The 18,268-nt window shown below is 42.5% G+C and overlaps 1 protein-coding gene across 1 annotated transcript; it reads left to right on the forward strand.

Annotated features, from left to right (window-relative positions):
• Positions 1–1,618: 1,618 nt before the first annotated feature.
• taf1 (TAF1 RNA polymerase II, TATA box binding protein (TBP)-associated factor) lies at positions 1,619–17,767 on the forward strand. Its single transcript, XM_010781961.1, has 38 exons — positions 1,619–2,025; positions 2,539–2,653; positions 2,850–2,973; positions 3,060–3,176; positions 3,437–3,559; positions 3,705–3,946; positions 4,050–4,265; positions 4,840–5,082; positions 5,164–5,395; positions 5,539–5,646; positions 5,753–5,920; positions 6,315–6,442; positions 6,905–7,012; positions 7,133–7,306; positions 7,408–7,581; positions 7,932–8,036; positions 8,152–8,352; positions 8,438–8,579; positions 9,438–9,568; positions 9,650–9,730; positions 9,829–9,978; positions 10,068–10,187; positions 10,438–10,613; positions 10,710–10,942; positions 11,056–11,263; positions 12,139–12,310; positions 12,452–12,663; positions 12,842–12,950; positions 13,045–13,143; positions 13,679–13,856; positions 13,970–14,037; positions 14,817–14,939; positions 15,039–15,131; positions 15,244–15,328; positions 15,424–15,491; positions 16,193–16,309; positions 16,624–16,731; positions 17,504–17,767. Exons 2-38 carry the CDS (start codon positions 2,540–2,542, stop codon positions 17,765–17,767), a joined length of 5,514 nt encoding a protein of 1,837 aa, XP_010780263.1. The 5' UTR covers positions 1,619–2,025; position 2,539.
• Positions 17,768–18,268: the final 501 nt, after the last annotated feature.

Here is an 18,268-nt window from a genome sequence, read left to right on the forward strand (position 1 = left end):
ACAATTAATGCAGCAATAGAAGTACCAGGCAGCATTGGCGCGACCTCAACCAAAGTATCTATCTATCTAGCTATCTACACCATGCACACAACACACCACATACATACACACACACACACACAACAGAGACACACACACCACAATTATGAAGTACCCGTCGGGCATTGTTGTCATCTCAAACATACACTGCCCTTTACAAATACCTGTAGCAATGTAAGTGTATGACAAACTATTCATAATAACAGTATTGGCACTTCATAGCTAAAGTTGCTGAACTACCCTCGCTTCAGTCTGCCGTTCTTTATCTGGGGGGGGAGCAGTGGGTCCGCTGGGTGAGTTGACGTCTCTTTTCTGGGGGAGGGCGATTTACCCCCAACCACACGCCTGGGAAGGGTTATCCTTGGTTGGTTTTGGTCACAAGTGAATAGGACAAACAAAAAACGCTTGCGGGTGGGGTTTCTTAATTCAAGCCTTCAGCCAGGTTCTTGATCCGAGTCGGTATCAGCCTTGCGAAAAAATGTAACAATGGAGCGCATGGACATTGCCCTTCGTAGTGGTTTGTGGTCGTAGCACTCCATCTAACCACCGTTCAGCGTGCTTCCGAGTGGATTGCACCACTACGCACCACGTATTCCCGAACCACTTTCTTCATGTGTAATTGTTTATATCCTCTTTTGTCTCTGCGATATCAGTGCTTTGTCGGCACAACGGAGCTAGCTAGCAAAACAAACCCAGTCCGCCAAAACGGAAGTGCATTGCATCGAAGGGAGGAGTTCAGGATGTAGAGCGGAAACGGCTCAATAACTTGTGTATATGAGACTTCAAAGGTCTTTTATTTTGAAACTGTAAATCAGAATGTCTTGATTTTTTCTGAGTGACTAGATGGGGTGTCCTGCTATCACCCTGGAGTGAGATGAGTCTTTGATACTGGACAGTTTTTGTTTTATTCTCATCTAAAAACAGGGATGATAGCTCATATATGAGACTTCAAAGGTCTTTTATTTTGAAACTGTACATCATAATGTCCTGATTTTTTCTGAGTGACTAGATGGGGTGTCCTGCTATCACCCTGGAGTGAGAGGAGTCTTTGATACTGGACAGTTTTTGTTTTATTCTCATCTAAAAACAGAGGGACGATAGCTCATATATGAGACTTCAAAGGTCTTTTATTTTGAAACTGTACATCAGAATGTCCTGATTTTTTCTGAGTGACTAGATGGGGTGTCCTGCTATCACCCTGGAGTGAGATGAGTATTTGATACTGGACAGTTTTTGTTTTATTCTCATCTAAACACAGAGGGATGATTTTTTTTTTACTCTACCGTAATGCATAGGATATTCGCGCACCGCAATATCACGTGCGGGCTGGTTTGACTAGGTTTTCCCGAGTGGAGGCTGGCTTGACCGCAGTATTTATTGGACATTAAACGTTAGCAAGCCACAAACCGAAGAAAGGACTGCGGCTTCCACCGGTGTCAATAATAGTGGGGAAAAAGGTCTTTAGCGTTTTTGCATGCAGCACACTGTAATGTTTATTTAAAGTAATTGGGGCTCTGTTATTTATATTTATGTTCAGCTTAAAAAATTACTTTCTGAAAAACGACTATTCACTTGACATACCCGGCATTTTACCACGTTACAGTGAGTACCTGAACGCCTCAATCTTCCCATCCGGTTAGTGACTTTCCGCTAGCTAGTTAGCTTAGCTGCAGTACACTACAGTGCCCGGTTCATAAATAAAAAAGGAAGTTTGTACCGAAAATGGCAGTGTAAAAACTGCATAAAATGCATTTTTTGTACATTTTATTTTGACCTCACATTGCTGTTACAGCCAAAGGAAGCAAATGTGTTTACATACATTTGAGTTAACGTATTACAAGTTATTTTGTCTAGCGAGCGTTAGCTAAGATAGCTAACGTAATACGCTGCCTGAACTGTGTTTAGCAGGTTAGCTGCTATCATTCAACAGCTACAGCAAGCTGGCTGAAACAAAAGCGTACTAAACCTGAAGTTTTGTTACGAAAGGTAAGTACATTTTATACATTTATGATATTTAGTTTGTATCATAGTACATTATATGAATCGTTACTTACACAACTTATGTTAAGGAACGCACATAGCTAACGCTATAACGCTTATACCATTGCAATACAGATGATATGGAGTTTGCCTAAAATCTGTTAGTTCATTTGAGCAGTTTATTGTCCATATTGTCATGATAAGAACATCCTCTCACTTGCATTAATACAATTGCGTGATTGGCACACCACAAAATGTGCAACAACATCACCTAATATTAGTTTACAAATATTTGTCAACATTGTTTAAACGTTTTCTTGGAACATAAATGCTAGAAATGTATGTATTAGAATTTAGCAACGCCAAGTAGGAATGATTATTCAAAGTTATTTCATTCTATTTATACAGTCTATGAACGATAAACATACATCCTGATGGATTTCAGTATGAATGTATTGCTCAGGATAATTCACCAATCACTGAGATGCCTGTCACTAAACTGAAAATGTTTCCGTTTAGTATGTCTGATTCAGACAGCGATGAGGACCAAGATCGCCCTTTCTCTATAACTGGCTTCCTCTTTGGAAACATCAACGAAGATGGGCAGCTAGAGGATGACAGTGTGCTGGACGATGTGGGTGTTTTACGATTACCAATGCAACATTTAACATTACATGTTAGGTAGTATCATCATGCATAGCAATTAAACAAAGATGATTAGGTTCACGATGGAATTTATGTATATTATTAATATATTTAAACAGCTTACTGTTTACTGTATCACAGCTTGTTGCATCTTTCTGATCTGTTTGTTGTTTATTTTCACCCAGGAGTCCAAAAAGCATTTAGCTGGTTTGGGTTCTCTTGGTCTGAGCTCACTCATTACAGAGATCACTGCAAATGAGGAGGATGATCAAGACGAAGGCAGAGATTCTACGAATGTGGACGCAGATGGTCAGTTTGAATATAAAAAAATGAATCTTGCATTAATTTATTGAGTAACAGGATGTATTGACATTCATATTATTCTCCTCATTAAGGTTGGGTGAAAAGCACAGACGATGCTGTGGATTATTCTGACATCAGTGAAGTTGCGGAGGATGAGACAAATAAATACCGTCAGGCCATGGGGTCTCTGCAGCCCAGCAGGCAAACAGGTGATCCACACACAGCCCTTAAGACTCACATTTGTGGTTGATTGTTGACAAACTGATATCATCTTTAAAAATGCAACTATTTATCTATATTAAAACACATTTTTCACAACATTTTGCAAAGTCAAACCAACACCTTTTGATTCTAAAATGTTTTCCTACCATATTGCTTTTTACCACAATTTTCATCATCGCTACCACGGATGACAAAATACTGTTAAACTGTTGGATTGTTAACATTTTCAAAACATTTGTAATCTTAGATGATGAGGAAGACTACGATGCCGACTGCGAGGATATTGATTCTAAGCTTATGCCTCCTCCGCCACCACCCATTGTTCCTACCGCTGCAAAGAAAGAGGAACCCGTCTCTCAGAGCCCAACTGGTAAGGGCATGTTTACTCAAAATAATGTCCTCTTCTACAGCGCTGCAACTATTGAGTGTATACACGGATCATATTGTAAACTCAATACATTCAGATTAGGTTTTAGTACTTAAGATCACAAATATCCAACGTCGTCTCTTCCTAGTTGGGGAAGAGGGTGATGGCATCATCCTGCCCTCCATCATCGCGCCATCCTCTAACGTCGATAAGGTCGACTTCAGCAGCTCTTCAGACTCTGAGTCAGAAACTGACCGTCCCTGCCAGGGCTCAGGGGCTGGAGGCCCCCCAGATAGTCTCACCCTCCCCCTCGCTGGCATCATGCAGAAAGATGCTGCCAAAGCACTGCCAGGGGTCACAGAGCTCTTCCCAGAGTTCAGGCCTGGAAGGGTAAGGGACTGTCCTGAACTGAGTTGTATCATTACACATTCATATTATCGTGTTTAAATCAAGGAGTCCACTGACGCCATCTGTCTCCCGGATGTTACACCAGGTGCTTAGGTTCTTACGCCTCTTTGGTCCTGGAAAGAACATGCCGTCAGTTTGGAGGAGTGCTCGCAGGAAGAAGAAGCGGAAGCACCGAGACCCTCAGCCTGGGACGCCTCCGCCAGAAGGAGAGCCCACAGAGACAAGCCCCGATAAAAAGTCTGGATGGATTTACGAGTATGCGCTGCCTCCACCACCAGAGCAGTGTCTCTCTGACGATGAGGTACATTTTCAAATGTTACAGGCTATTGTAGAATAGTTCCCACAATTCATTAAAAATAGCATTGATTTTATTAATCCAAAAATAAGAGCTTAATCAAAATGTCTTTAATCAAATTGAATATTGTACTAAAATTGTTAAAACATATGAATTAGGATCTAATTAAGTGCTTATTTTTTCTCTTACCGACATTGCATTTTAAAATCTCAATAATTTGTAAGATAAAAAAAAAAAAATTACATTTAAATATACCCAAAGCCTTTTGCATTAATGTAACGACGACCATAACAATGAATTAAACCTTTAGTTAAATGTTTGCGATCGGGATGCTCAGAGCAGAAGCACTATTGCTTTGTGTTACAACCAACTTGGAAAAACTCTATCCCTTTGTTGTTTTAATTTGAAATGGCTTACTGTGAAGTAGGTCTTGCATTCAATTCAAGTAGCAATACAAAAAGTCTTAAATCTAACTTTCCCTAAGCTGTGGGTATCCCTGTATAGACTCTCAAAGCATCTGGTATTACTCTGGCATAAGCCATCGTATCCGGCACTTTACATGCTTTTCTTTTCCGTCCAGATAACCATGATGGCTCCGGTAGAATCCAAGTTTTCCCAGACTTGTGGTGACGGGGACAAGGAGACAGAGGCTAGACCTAAAGTAGCAGAGTGGCGATACGGTCCGGCCCAGCTCTGGTACGACATGCTTGGCGTCCCAGAGGATGGAAGCTACTTCAACTACGGCTTCAGGCTCAAAGAAGAGCAGAGCAGTGAGCATCAGGAGCACGACACGTTTACAAAAATACAAGAGACTTCACATAAGGTAAGCAGACGTGAATATCTGTAGCCCTAACAAGATAATATGGTGATTGTGTTACTTACATTGTGTATCATATATCCCTAGATTCTGAGGCGAGAAGAGGACGACAATAATGAAAATAATGGAGGAGATAAGGACGTTTCAGACCTTGAGAATGAGCTCTTCCTGATGGTTACTCAACTGAAATGGGAGGAAGATATTATCTGGAATGGGGAGGATGTAAAACACAAGGGCGCAAAGACTCAGAGAGCTAGCCTGGCAGGGTGGCTGCCCTCAAGCATGACCCGCAACGCCAACGCGTACAACGCACAGCAGGGTAAGAAATCAACAAGAAACACAAAGGTTAATCTTGCGATATTATTTTTGTGTGTCACCCAAACTAAACCCAGAGGCACAGGCGGGGACACAATGTAATATTGTAATGTAAATACATGTATTATTATCGATTTAATCTTACAGGTCTGACGAGAAGTAATTCCCTGTTGGTGCCACCCACGCCTCCCCCCATGCCAAAAATGCCTTCAATCACTGGCTCGAAGCGGGAGAAAAACAGCCATGACCATCATAGTGAGTTAATGTTTACGTCCCAGTACACATAATATATTCAACAGACCTTTGTGTCACAGGCTAACATCTCATTTGCCTTTTTATTTGTTTTTTGTTCCACCTTCAGCCTCTCATGAAGAAGGCTCTCCCTGGTTCTCCATTTTCCCCATTGACAGCGAGGAGTTGGTGTATGGACACTGGGAAGAGAACATTATCTGGGACGACCAGGAGATGGATCACATGCTCATGCCACCTGTTCTTACACTGGACCCCAATGACGAGAATATCATCCTAGGTATATTCAGGATTCACATATTGTTGGGCTACATATTACCTTATTATTATTATAGATATTATAACATCTTTCCAAATTTGACATCTTTCATTGAAATTGGGCATAAATGTCCAGAAGGACTTTTCCATAGTTTGTTTTTGAAAGTTGAATAATCACAATAACAAAGACAAATATCACCTGTATGAATACATGTCTAAATGTTTATGTGACTGTGTGTAATTGACATCATCTACATAAACAAAACATCTAATATTAGTTTGTAGGTAAGCGTGCAAATCCTGTGCACCAGTATATGCAAAATAATTTGACAACTATTCTACAAACTTTAACTAAAGTTTGTCAGAGCACTGAGGTGGATAGTTGGCTTATTTTGACAAACTGCTGTCCCCTGTAGAAATGCCAAATGAAAAAGAGGAGATGACTTCCCACTCCCCGTCAAAAGAAAATAAGAAGGAGACGGCAATCAAAAAGAGCCGCATCCTGCTGGGGAAGACAGGGGTGATCAAAGATGAGCCACAGCAGGTAAGCTGCCTCCTCAGGGCAGAGGAAGGAACATGTTGGATTTTATGAGATGGCAGATCACAAGGTCCGTTGCTTTAGTGAAGATGTGTCATTTGTATCAGAAAATGCAAACTAGATACAAATAAATTGACAGAATTAAGACTTTATTTGATAGTTCCTAGCCTCTATCAATCATAGACTATTTGTACAATTGGATTCCAGTCGTGGCTGTAGGATTGTTTCCAATTTTTGTCATCCAAACATTTCCAAGAACGCTGTAGTCCAAAAGTCTGAAATTATTGAAAAGGTTGGATGTCATTTTATGTTTTTATCTTACAAATATTTGGTACAGCTGTAGACAGGACACTTGCCCCTGAGGATTATCATGTTGTTTAGCACCATCAAGTGTGAGAAGCAACTATAACATTTCTAAAAAAACATCAACATGACTTTGATTGGGAAATATGGTTTCTCTCCACTCAGAACATGTCCCAGCCTGAAGTGAAGGACCCCTGGAACCTCTCCAATGATGAGTTCTACTATCCCAAACAGCAGGGCCTGAGGGGGACGTTCGGTGGCAACATCATTCAGGTCAGTGGAGCCCACAGAAATAAAGATAGAGCCAAACGAGCATGATCAAAATGGGAATGCTTTAAATTGTTGTAATTTGAAGTGTCGATGTCTTATAATTTGAGTGAATATATCAAACAGCACTCCATCTCGGCCCTGGAGCTGAGGCAGCCCTTCTTCCCCACTCACATGGGGCCCATGAAGCTGCGGCAGTTCCATCGCCCGACTCTGAAGAAATACTCGTTCGGATCTGTGGCTCAGCCGGGTCCTCACGCTGTGCAGCCGCTGCTCAAACACATTAAGAAGAAGGCCAAGGTGAGGCAAAACAAGCACTTTGTATTCAGAGCATTCAGAAAACCTTTTTGTGCTTTTGTTCATAACCAAGTGTGTGTGTAAAATATATTTGTTTTGTATAGATGCGAGAGCAGGAGCGACAGGCAGCAGGAGGAGGAGACATGTTCTTCATGCGAACCCCGCAGGACCTGACGGGTAAAGATGGAGATCTGATCCTGGCAGAGTACAGTGAAGAGTACCCGCCTCTCATCATGCAAGTCGGCTTGGCCACTAAGATCAAAAACTACTACAAGAGGGTGAGTCTACTTTTAGTTTTTTGCCTCATGAGGTTGCGATTTTCTTTTAGCCAAGACTTGCCAACTTGTTAAAAATTGTCAACATTTTGATTGTCAATTTTTTCCATTTGCAAAATAGTTTTCTATGTTATTATGGTGTTAGTTTAATTAATTTAAATGACAATTGCAAACTACATATTTAAATACAGGTGGAATAAAACACCAAAAAAATGCAATCTTTGAAAATATACATTTCTTACCCAACTCAATCTTTTAATTGAAGATATTCCACATGTTCAAAACTATTTAAATGAAAATCCTGTTTAACATTGAACAATCATCTTTATGGCGTTGTTATTTGTACTCTTCAGAAACCTGGAAAGGATCCTGGAGCCCCCGACTGTAAATATGGAGAGACCGTGTACTGCCACACATCCCCTTTCCTGGGTTCCCTCCACCCTGGACAGCTCCTGCCGGTCAGCACCATCACAGTCAACGATTCAGTTCTCAGATTAGAGTCAAATATATGCAGAGCCTCACTGCTCTGTTATCAAGGCAAACAGTGTGATGGTACATCTTTGTTTCTTTCAGGCTTTTGAGAACAACCTCTTCCGTGCTCCTATCTACCTGCACAAGATGCCCGAGACCGACTTCTTGGTTCTGAGAACCCGACACGGCTACTACATTAGAGAGATTGTTGACATATTTGTTGTTGGTCAGCAGTGCCCCTTATTTGAGGTTCAAGGGCCCAACTCAAAGCGAGCAAACACTCACATCAGAGACTTCCTACAGGTGCGCTTGATTGCCTGAACTCTCCTAGATACTTGCGCTGCTGATTGTTCCAAATTCTCACTTGTCACATGTCCACACTCTGCAGGTGTTTATTTACCGCCTGTTCTGGAAGAGCAAGGACCGGCCCCGGAGAATCCGCATGGAGGATATAAAGAAAGCGTTTCCCTCACACTCAGAAAGCAGCATCAGGAAGCGGCTGAAGCTCTGTGCTGACTTCAAACGTACAGGTAGACCACGCTCAGCATTAACCCCGTCCGCCCGCCATTCAGTGATCATTATCATGTGTTGGACTAACCTAATCCAGTTCTGCTATGTCAGGGCCGTATTGAGGTTATGAAGTTGATCTCAGCAGTGTGTGCCTTGAATTGACAGACAGGGATCTAAGCAGGGAAAGAGCTTGTTACAACTACTATGGATATTACACGAAAGGTAAGATTTAGTATAAGGACAGTATGAGGTCACATGGTAAAACATGCCAAGTCTTTAAATAAGCAAGTTATGGTTTTGTGTAATGCTTTTCATTTCATAAGTCTTACATACTTGTTCCTGGACTTGTTTGTTGCCTTTAATATATGGAGTCATTAAAGGGTCAAATAATGTATCTCTGTATAACCATATCTGAATATATGAAAAGGGTTTTGTGTGAATGCTTACAAATATTTCGATCAAATTAATTTATATATGTAAATAATGTCTGAACATATTGATTACATCTTTTTAATTCACAAAGAGCTGTGTAGCTTTGCATGACATTTTGTACGACATTTTGTAAATCTGATGGAAACAAAAAAAGATTTACACAGGTACATTTCAATGAATAACAGCAAAGCTTTGCAAAATATATTTTTCATGCGCTCACACATTGGAAACATTTTGAGCAAATCTCTCTTTCTTTTTTTTACTACAAAATGTCATGCACTACTCGCAGATTAAAAAGTATAATTTGTTCAGATTCAATGATGTGGCGATGCACGGGTACAATTTATATGACCTTCTATTGACCCCGTACTAATACTACATTATGTGTTCAAAGTTAAGGTGGTAGATATGAGAAAACCCCTAACGGTATCTTGTTGTCACGCCAGGGATGGACTCTAACTGGTGGGTGCTGAAGCCGGACTTCAGACTGCCCACAGAGGAGGAGATCAGGGCCATGGTGTCTCCAGAGCAGTGCTGTGCTTACTACAGCATGCTGGTGGCAGAGCAGAGACTCAAGGTAACAGTATCCGCCACTCAGAACGGTAAACACAGGTGAGTGTCTGGGCACGGTTCACTATAACTTATTTTACCCCATCAGGATGCTGGATATGGTGAGAAATCCTTCTTTGCTCCAGACGAGGAGAACGAAGAGGACTTTCAGATGAAGATTGATGATGAGGTATGTGTTCCTTCTTAATTAAGTTGTGTCTTTGTCATTTGAAATACGAGAAAACATTTCAGATTTACACAGTGCTGATCCTGTGTGACACATCTTAGGTGCGGACAGCTCCTTGGAACACAACGAGAGCCTTCATTTCGGCCATGAAGGGGAAATGCCTGCTAGAGGTGTCGGGCGTGGCCGACCCTACAGGCTGTGGAGAGGGCTTCTCCTACGTCAAAGTGCCCAACAAGCCCACTCAACAGAAGGTCAGACTGCTTAAAGCTAAATTGTGCTAACCCAATATTCTGCCTTTTGTAAATATAAAGACAAACTTTGACCAAGTTTGGTCTTTCAGGACGACAAAGAGCCGACGCCTGCCAAGAAGACAGTGACGGGGACAGACGCTGATTTGAGGAGACTCTCGCTGAAGAACGCCAAGCAGCTGCTGCGCAAGTTTGGAGTTCCAGAGGAAGAGGTAAGACCTAAAGCTGAAGTGGGACAGCCTAGTGATTTAAATCTCAGTAGAACAAAACAAATCTGCTGTCTACTTCTCGATCAAGCTACCTCAGATTTTCAACAACTGGAACCACTTTTAAAAGAAAGCCATTTATGTTCATGAAAGTGTTCTGAAATTGCTCTCTGTTGAATGGTGTGCACTGAAATTGCTCTTTTTTTATTCTTACCAACCTGTCTTTTTAAACTTTTGTTTCCTTTGTGTGATCTAGATCAAGAAGCTCTCCCGCTGGGAGGTGATTGACGTGGTGAGGACGATGTCCACAGAGCAGGCGCGTTCAGGCGAGGGGCCAATGAGCAAGTTCGCCAGAGGCTCTCGTTTCTCCGTTGCGGAACACCAGGAGCGCTACAAGGAAGAGTGCCAGAGGATCTTTGACCTGCAGAACAAGTGACACTCTAATTTAGAATCTTATTTTGTATGTATCATTCTGGATTCGGTCTGAGCTCACCTTAAGTCCCTTTTCCTGTTGCACATCTACCACAGGGTGTTGGAGTCGGGGGAGGTGCTCTCTACAGACACAGACAGCAGCTCAGCGGAGGACAGTGACTTCGAGGAGATGGGGAAGAACATCGAGAACATGCTGCAGAACAAGAAGACCAGCTCCCAGCTTTCCCGCGAGAGGGAGGAGCAGGAGAGGAAGGAGCTGCAGAGGATGCTGATGGGGGAGGAGAGCGATCGTGATCACAAGGGACGCAAGGAGCGACGCAAAGGCTTGTGTGAGTCTCTGTTCCTAAAAGTCACACGGTGCACCGAGGACATCTCTATCAGCTGTGTTGGGTTCAAAACAGTTGGTCTCTTACTGTAATCGCTCCTTTCCTTCACTCTGCAGCCAGCTCCTTATCCACCAGCTCCCACAAGGACGACGACACCTCCTCCGTCACCAGCCTGAACTCTGCGGCCACAGGGCGGAGACTCAAGATCTACCGCACCTTCAGGGATGAGGACGGCAAGGATTATGTCCGCTGCGAGACGGTGCGCAAGGCCTCCGTCATCGACGCCTACACCAGGATCAGAACCACCAAGGACGAGGACTTCATGTGAGTGTCTGTTTCAATTGGGGCTTTGATTTGGTTAAAAAGTCTGCCCTTTACGTATGAAGTTTTATATTATGCAATTAGTTGTTGTTTGCAACAACATACAATTTCCTTATTTTAGGTTAGTCATTCAATTCAAAATCATTTAGGATATCAAGCTCACCTTTGCCTTTTTTTACTTCGGGTTTTGTCTTTTTTTGAACATTTATAACAGTACCGTAATTTTCGGACTATAAGCCGCGCCTTTTTTCCCATTTTTCGACCCTGCCACTTATATAACGGTGCGGCTAATCTATGGATTTTTACAGCTAACGGCCACTAGGGGACCTCCTAAATCTATGGATTTTACAGGTTACAGTCCACCACCTTTAACTCTATGGGCTCTATGGCCGGTCCGCGGACCCCCAACTTTAAGCGGCGGGTTCCAGCAGGAAAAGCTGGAGGCCGGAAAAGAGTGAGACAGGTAGCGCGCAAAAGTAAAAGTGGAACCGAGAGTGGTGCGAGAGACAGAACGAGAGCAAGACAGACAGACATTACNGCCAAGGCACACNTTCCCGACAATCCCCTCTGTGCACGAACCCTTACATATGGTAATTAAACATTAAAACACCTGCGGTTTATAGTCCAGTGCGGCTTATATATGTACACATCATTCAATTTAGCTGCTGCGGCTTATATTCAGGTGCGCCTTATAGTCCGAAAATTACGGTAAATAAACGAGTGTACGGAGGTAGAGTAAAAAAACATTGATGTTCAAAAGGGTACAAAAAAAGTGTACATAAAAATAAAGCCATAAATTGTAGATTACACTCGACGCCTCATCCCGATTGTACCAGTGAATTTAAAACAGCTGTCATTGTGTGTCTTTGTTGTTGCAGAAAGAAGTTTGCCGTCTTCGATGAGCAGCACAGAGAAGAGATGAGGAAGGAGAGGCGGCGTATTCAGGAGCAGCTGAGGAGGCTGAAGAGAAACCAGGAGAAGGACAAGATTAAGGGACCTCCAGAGAAGAAGGCCAAGAAGCTCAAAGAGAGGCCAGACCTCAAGGTCAAAGTAAGTCAACGGATCATTCCTACCCTCCTCTGTCACTTTGCTTTTCCTCGCCAGGCTTGCATTGGTGTAATGTAGTTCTCTCTGTATTATGATCACACAGCACAGTCAGATCATCTCTAATGTTATTCCTCTTTTCCTCAGTTAAAGTGTGGAGCATGTGGAGCCATCGGACACATGAGGACCAACAAGTTCTGCCCGCTCTACTATCAGACCAACGCGCCGCCTTCCAACCCTGTTGCCATGACAGAGGAGCAGGAGGAGGAGCTGGAGAAGACCGTCATCCACAACGACAACGAGGAACTGATCAAGGTGGAGGGCACCAAGATCGTGCTGGGCAAACAGCTCATCGAGAGGTAAGGGATTCGCCTCCTTCCTCCTCTCTTACCATTGAAAATAATTGTGAAATTCTTCCAGTTTAATTAATCAATCACTGCAGCATTTTCTAAATGTGAGTCACGCTTATATAGTGTTTATAAATGTTGTGTCACCTGTATCCCCTCTTGTTCCTCATGTTTTTATTCTCTCCTGCAGTGCTGATGAGGTGCGCAGAAAGTCTTTAGTGCTCAAGTTCCCCAAACAGCAGCTCCCCCAAAAGAAGAAGAGACGCGTAGGCAACGCGGTGCACTGCGACTACCTTAACGTAAGCTATGTTTCACAGCTTCTTCTAACACATTTGAATCTGGGAGTTACTAAAGTTTACACTTTACACTGTTTTTGTTTCATTACATTCACAGAAACCACACAAGGCCATCCACCGCAGACGCACTGACCCCATGGTGACCCTGTCTTCTGTGCTGGAGAGCGTCATCAATGACATGCGGGACCACCCTAATGTAAGATCTGGAGGCATTCTCCTCGACAAAATGTCATTGACTAAGATTACATCCTCAAAGAAAATGCTTTCACCTCCATTCCGAAATGGGTCCGGTGTTTTTATGGCTAAGGATATTTCACTCATATTCCCACTTACATGCTATTGTTCTGTTAAGACTTTTTTCTGACAGTGGCAGACTTGTTTGAGTGTGCACACACAGCCGCTTTGTTTTGTTCATTCAATTAAAATCATCCATAATATTTCAAATTAGCTGTGCGTGTCCATTTGACCAGAAATGTGGGCATGTATTTTGGGTATGCACCTCTAATTAGTTTGTATACAACACAGTATTTTGGATGGTCCACCAGCAGGAGGTTGTAAGTCACATACGGAGATAAGAACCACAACATAGAAGCATATTGTGAACATGTCATATATCCCAAAAATGCTCCTAAAACCAGAAAAACATTTGCATATCCCACAAAGTATAAACAAAATATTATTTTTGAATAAAGGCCTTTCTCCTCTTGACTTCTTCGTTCTCTCCCTTGCAGACGTATCCGTTCCACACACCAGTGAATGCCAAGGTTGTGAAGGACTACTATAAGATCATCACGCGGCCCATGGACCTGCAGACGCTGAGGGAGAATGTGCGCAAGAGACTCTACCCGTCGAGGGACGAGTTCCGTGAAGCCGTGGAACTTGTCGTCAAAAACAGCGCCACCTACAACGGTAGAGTGTTTAACCACCTCTTCTGAAAACACACACAAGTTTTACTCTTTTTTGACTTTCAATTTAAACTTGCATCAAAGTTTAAAAGCAGGTTTCTGTTTTTGTTCCCCCAGGCGCAAAACATCCCATAACGCAGGTGGCCCAGTCCATGCTGGACCTGTGTGACGCTAAGCTGAAAGAGGTGAGTGTTAAAGGGGACCTATCATGCAAAATGCACTTTTTCATGTCTTCTATACATAAATATGTGTCCCCGGTACGTCAGGGAACTCACAAAGTGTCAGAAAATAAAACCCTCTCTCTTTTCCTCCGTAACCAAATCTCTAAAAACGGGGGTACAACGGAACTGATCCAGATTTGCGTCCGATATGACGTAGTATAGGAAATGCGGCCCCACGGCCCTATCAGAAACTTTTCTATCAGAAACAATGCCCGACTGTTTTGGACGTAATATGGTCCTTGTTTACGTTAGCAAGCATCGCTAACACTCAGAGCTAACCTGTACTGGAGAGAGCATGTGTAAAAAAGCAGGAAATAAAAAAAGGAACTCACTTTGTGTTAAACCTGCAAGAGAAAAAGCATTTGAGCTCCATACTGTTTCAGAAATAATCCTTGATGTGGTTTGGAACATGACGTTGGCGTTTAATCACGGCAGCGTTTAGCTGAGTATCTCGTAGAATTCTGAGCAGGCATTAGCTAAGGATCCAGATCAGCCATTCTCTAACAGGGCTTAAACAGAGGGATATGAGGGAAGTCTAAAATGCATGATCTGTTTGGTATTTTGAGCAAAACACATCATAGACATGTTTTTAATATATTTGTATATATCTGAGACCCATAATATATGCCTAAAAATAGCATAATAGGAGACCTTTAATGTTAATGTTTGGTCTTGCTGCGCTTTTTTTTTGTCAATGTTCACATTAACCATAAAACCCAATGTGTGTGTTCGTGTGTGTGCAGAAGGAGGACAGGCTGGTGAGGCTGGAGAAAGCCATCAACCCGTTGCTGGATGATGACGATCAGGTGGCCTTCTCCTTCATCCTGGACAACATCGTGACCCAGAAGATGATGGTCGTTCCCGATGTGAGTCATCCCTCCTTAACCTTTTATTATTTTATCTTAATCAGTTCACATGCAGAATGAGTTAATGACCTCATGTCTGAACTGCTCCCTTCACTACAGTCATGGCCGTTCCACCATCCTGTCAACAAGAAGTTTGTCCCCGATTATTACAAAGTCATCGTATGCCCCATGGATCTGGAGAACGTCCGCAAGGTAAGAGTCACACAAGGTGTCATCTTCAAAAATAACAACTCATTGAATATTTTAAAAATCAGCAATACAGAAACTGTGCTTCTTTATTGATTTGTGTTTCCTGCTTCAACAGAACATTTCCAAACACAAATACCAGAACCGGGATGTGTTCCTTTTTGACGTCAGTCTCATCCACGCCAACAGTATCAAGTACAATGGTAATTGAGTTAACATCACCCTGATTATCTACAGTCCCATATTGAGGTAAAGATGTTGTTTTAAGCTCCATTTCCTCTCTTTGTTTCTTCCACAGGCGCAGAGAGTCCTTACACTAGGACGGCTCTGGATATTATCAGTGTGTGCAAGCAAACCTTGGCAGAGGTACGTTGAGTCTTTTAGTCATGGAAGGAGGAAGTGGCATGTTAATGAGTTATGTATGCAGTAATCGGGCTGGGCTTTACCATCTGACCAGAGCAGCTGTAAAGCAATCATGCTAACAATCTAACAGGGTGTACAAGATGAACATTTATAAAGAACCTTCTCATCTAATGAGTAGTTATCCCTCCAGATATTTACAACCCCTATTGTCTTATATAATAGTTACAAATATATATATATATATAATATTGACATAGTGTAGAGTTATATAACAAAGAAGCTAAACAATAAATCCTACTGTGCATCTAATATTAGATTCCTACAGATTGCCCTTGACCTCTCCAAATATATCTTGCAAGCACGCAAAATGTGCACTAGGGAACACAATAAAAGAAAGACAAATAATTATTTTTATCACGTGTGTGTAACAGAGTGAAGCTGTTAGTGTTTTAATTGTTTCTTGTTTAACAGAGTGTTGCGTTGAATTCACATCTTGTTTAAACTCATTGCTAATGGCAATAAAGCTTGATTTCTTACCTGTGGATTTACATGAATTCATATGGAATTTGGCCATTCAAATGAAATGATGAATCATGTGCAGGTGGTTTTCTATGTATTCGCTATGGGAGACCACAACCTTTTTATGATTTAAGACGGGAGTAAAAACATAAATCATTGCTGTAATACCGACATTGTTCCCCCAGTACGATGAGCACCTGACGCAGCTGGAGAAAGACATCTCTACGGCTAAAGAGGCGGCTCTGGATGCAGCAGACCTGGAGTGTCTGGACCCGATGACGCCCGGGCCGTACACACCGCAGGTAGGAGAGCAGCCCAGTGATTGGTGGATTCTTGGGTATCTTCCTTCTTTGACCATAGACTCAAGACTTTCAGCTATTTATAACGTGCCACTTCTGGTAGTCTATACTTTTCTTTGGGCACTAGTCTCCTTTCCACTCCTTGTAGTGATTCCAGCCATTTAATTTCTTCCTTAGTCTCTGCACTAACCCTCCTTTCCAGAATGTTTCACTCTAGTTTCCTTACTGTAGTTTCTCCTTTCTCCCACCCTGTTTTTCTCCTGCTGTCTCGCCCTGCCTCTCCCTTTGTGTGTGTCGCTGTGTGTGGTGTCGGCCAGCCTGCTGATCTGTTTGACAGCGGGGCGTCAGGGAGTCTGCCCAGAGACAACAGCAGCCTGTTCTCTGAGGGACCGCTAGTGGTTGCTCCAGAGAAGAGAGGGGGGCAGGTATGGAGAGAGACAGAAAAACGGCTCGCAACCACATGCCACCTCTCCTCAAACTATCCTCAGAGCAAACAGCTTGATCACCGGCAATCTTTGAACCAACACAACATTACAGACAACATAACAGACTAGAATCAGTGTAGTTATAAGACCATCTCTTTCTTTTGACAAGAGGTCTCATTAGACTTTTAACGCACTGGCCCGCAGGGTCGCCACGGCAGGAGACCCGGGGAGGAAGAGTCAGATGTGGACTTTGAAGGTTTTGAGGAGGAAGATGATGGCAATCCCAAAACTCCTGCTCCTGTACGAAAGACAGATTTAGTGACAGATTATGTAGATTTGAGGTCACCGCTAGAGTACATTCAGACACAAAAGAACATTTGCCACCAAGTACGCTCACATATTCATGCGAGTTACTAAATCACTTCAAATTCGGTTCAAGCCTTTTCTCAAGCCTAATATTCGAATCCAGCAAAATTCAAGAATAAACAAACTATTCTTCTATTTCTAATATTTGCAGTTGGATGGCCTGGTTGAGGTGAAATGGGGTTAACATTTCCACGCTTTGGGAATTGTACAAATCTATTTCTTTGCACACTTTCATCTCTTTCTTTGTCAGACTGGCACTTTTCAAACATTCTCTTTGTGCTATTCAATCATACTATTTTAATGATTTATTTTCTTGATTTGTACTTGTATTTACCTCCACAACGCTTCAGCTTGCTTTCTTCTTGGTTAAGTGTTTATAACATATTTGTCTGCCCTGTCTTTTGAGGCCGAGGACGCAGACGGAGATCTCGAGGACGACGATGACGAAGAGGACATGTTGCTGCCCCCTCGCAGACAGATGCTCGACCATGAAGAAGAGGAGGAGGAGGAGGAAGACGACGGACTATCTAACCGCCCGGCACAGGCCAGCGTCCTGTACCAGGACCTGCTCATGTCTGACGGAGAGGACGACGCCAGCGAAGAGGAGGGCGACAACCCCTTCTCCTGTAAGTCCTGGGGAGGAAGCAGAAAATGGTCACAGCTGTTCTAAAACAAAAGTTATTTAGAAATAGAAAAATCCTCATGACAGCAGTATTGTGCTGCACATTTACACTTACAGGTCTCCTATTATATTATTTAGGCATATATTATAGGTCTCAGATATATAAAAAACATGTCTATGAAGTGTTTTGCTCAAAATACCAAACAGATCACCCATTCTAGCCCTGCCTCATACCCCTCTATGTCAGCCCTGTTAGAGAAGTGCTGATTCTGGGTTCGCTTTAAAAAATAAATAAACAACAAACTGATAAACTGGGTCAAAGGAATGGACCTAGGAAAATATTTCCCCAACACCGGGGACACATATGTATGTATAAAAGACATCAAAAAGTGCATCAAAATGCACTTTTTGATGTCTTTTATACATACATATGTGTCCCCGGTGTTGGGGAAATATTTTCCTAGGTCCATTCCTTTGACCCAGTTTATCAGTTTGTTGTNGGCTGTATCGTTATTGGAAATGAAAAAGTTATATTTAGCCACACCTTCA

The sequence above is a fragment of the Notothenia coriiceps genome, unplaced genomic scaffold, assembly GCF_000735185.1.
Source record: "Notothenia coriiceps isolate Sejong01 unplaced genomic scaffold, NC01 NC01_scaffold00000493, whole genome shotgun sequence".
Lineage (NCBI taxonomy): Eukaryota > Metazoa > Chordata > Actinopteri > Perciformes > Nototheniidae > Notothenia > Notothenia coriiceps.

Coding starts and splice junctions, on each gene's coding strand:
- taf1 (XM_010781961.1), top strand. CDS start 2,540: ATGTCTGATTCAGACAGCGATGAGGACCAAGATCGCCCTTTCTCTATA. Junction 7,582..7,931: donor TCAAAAACTACTACAAGAGG/GTGAGTCTACTT, acceptor TGTACTCTTCAG/AAACCTGGAAAGGATCCTGG. Junction 12,311..12,451: donor GGCCAGACCTCAAGGTCAAA/GTAAGTCAACGG, acceptor TCTTTTCCTCAG/TTAAAGTGTGGAGCATGTGG.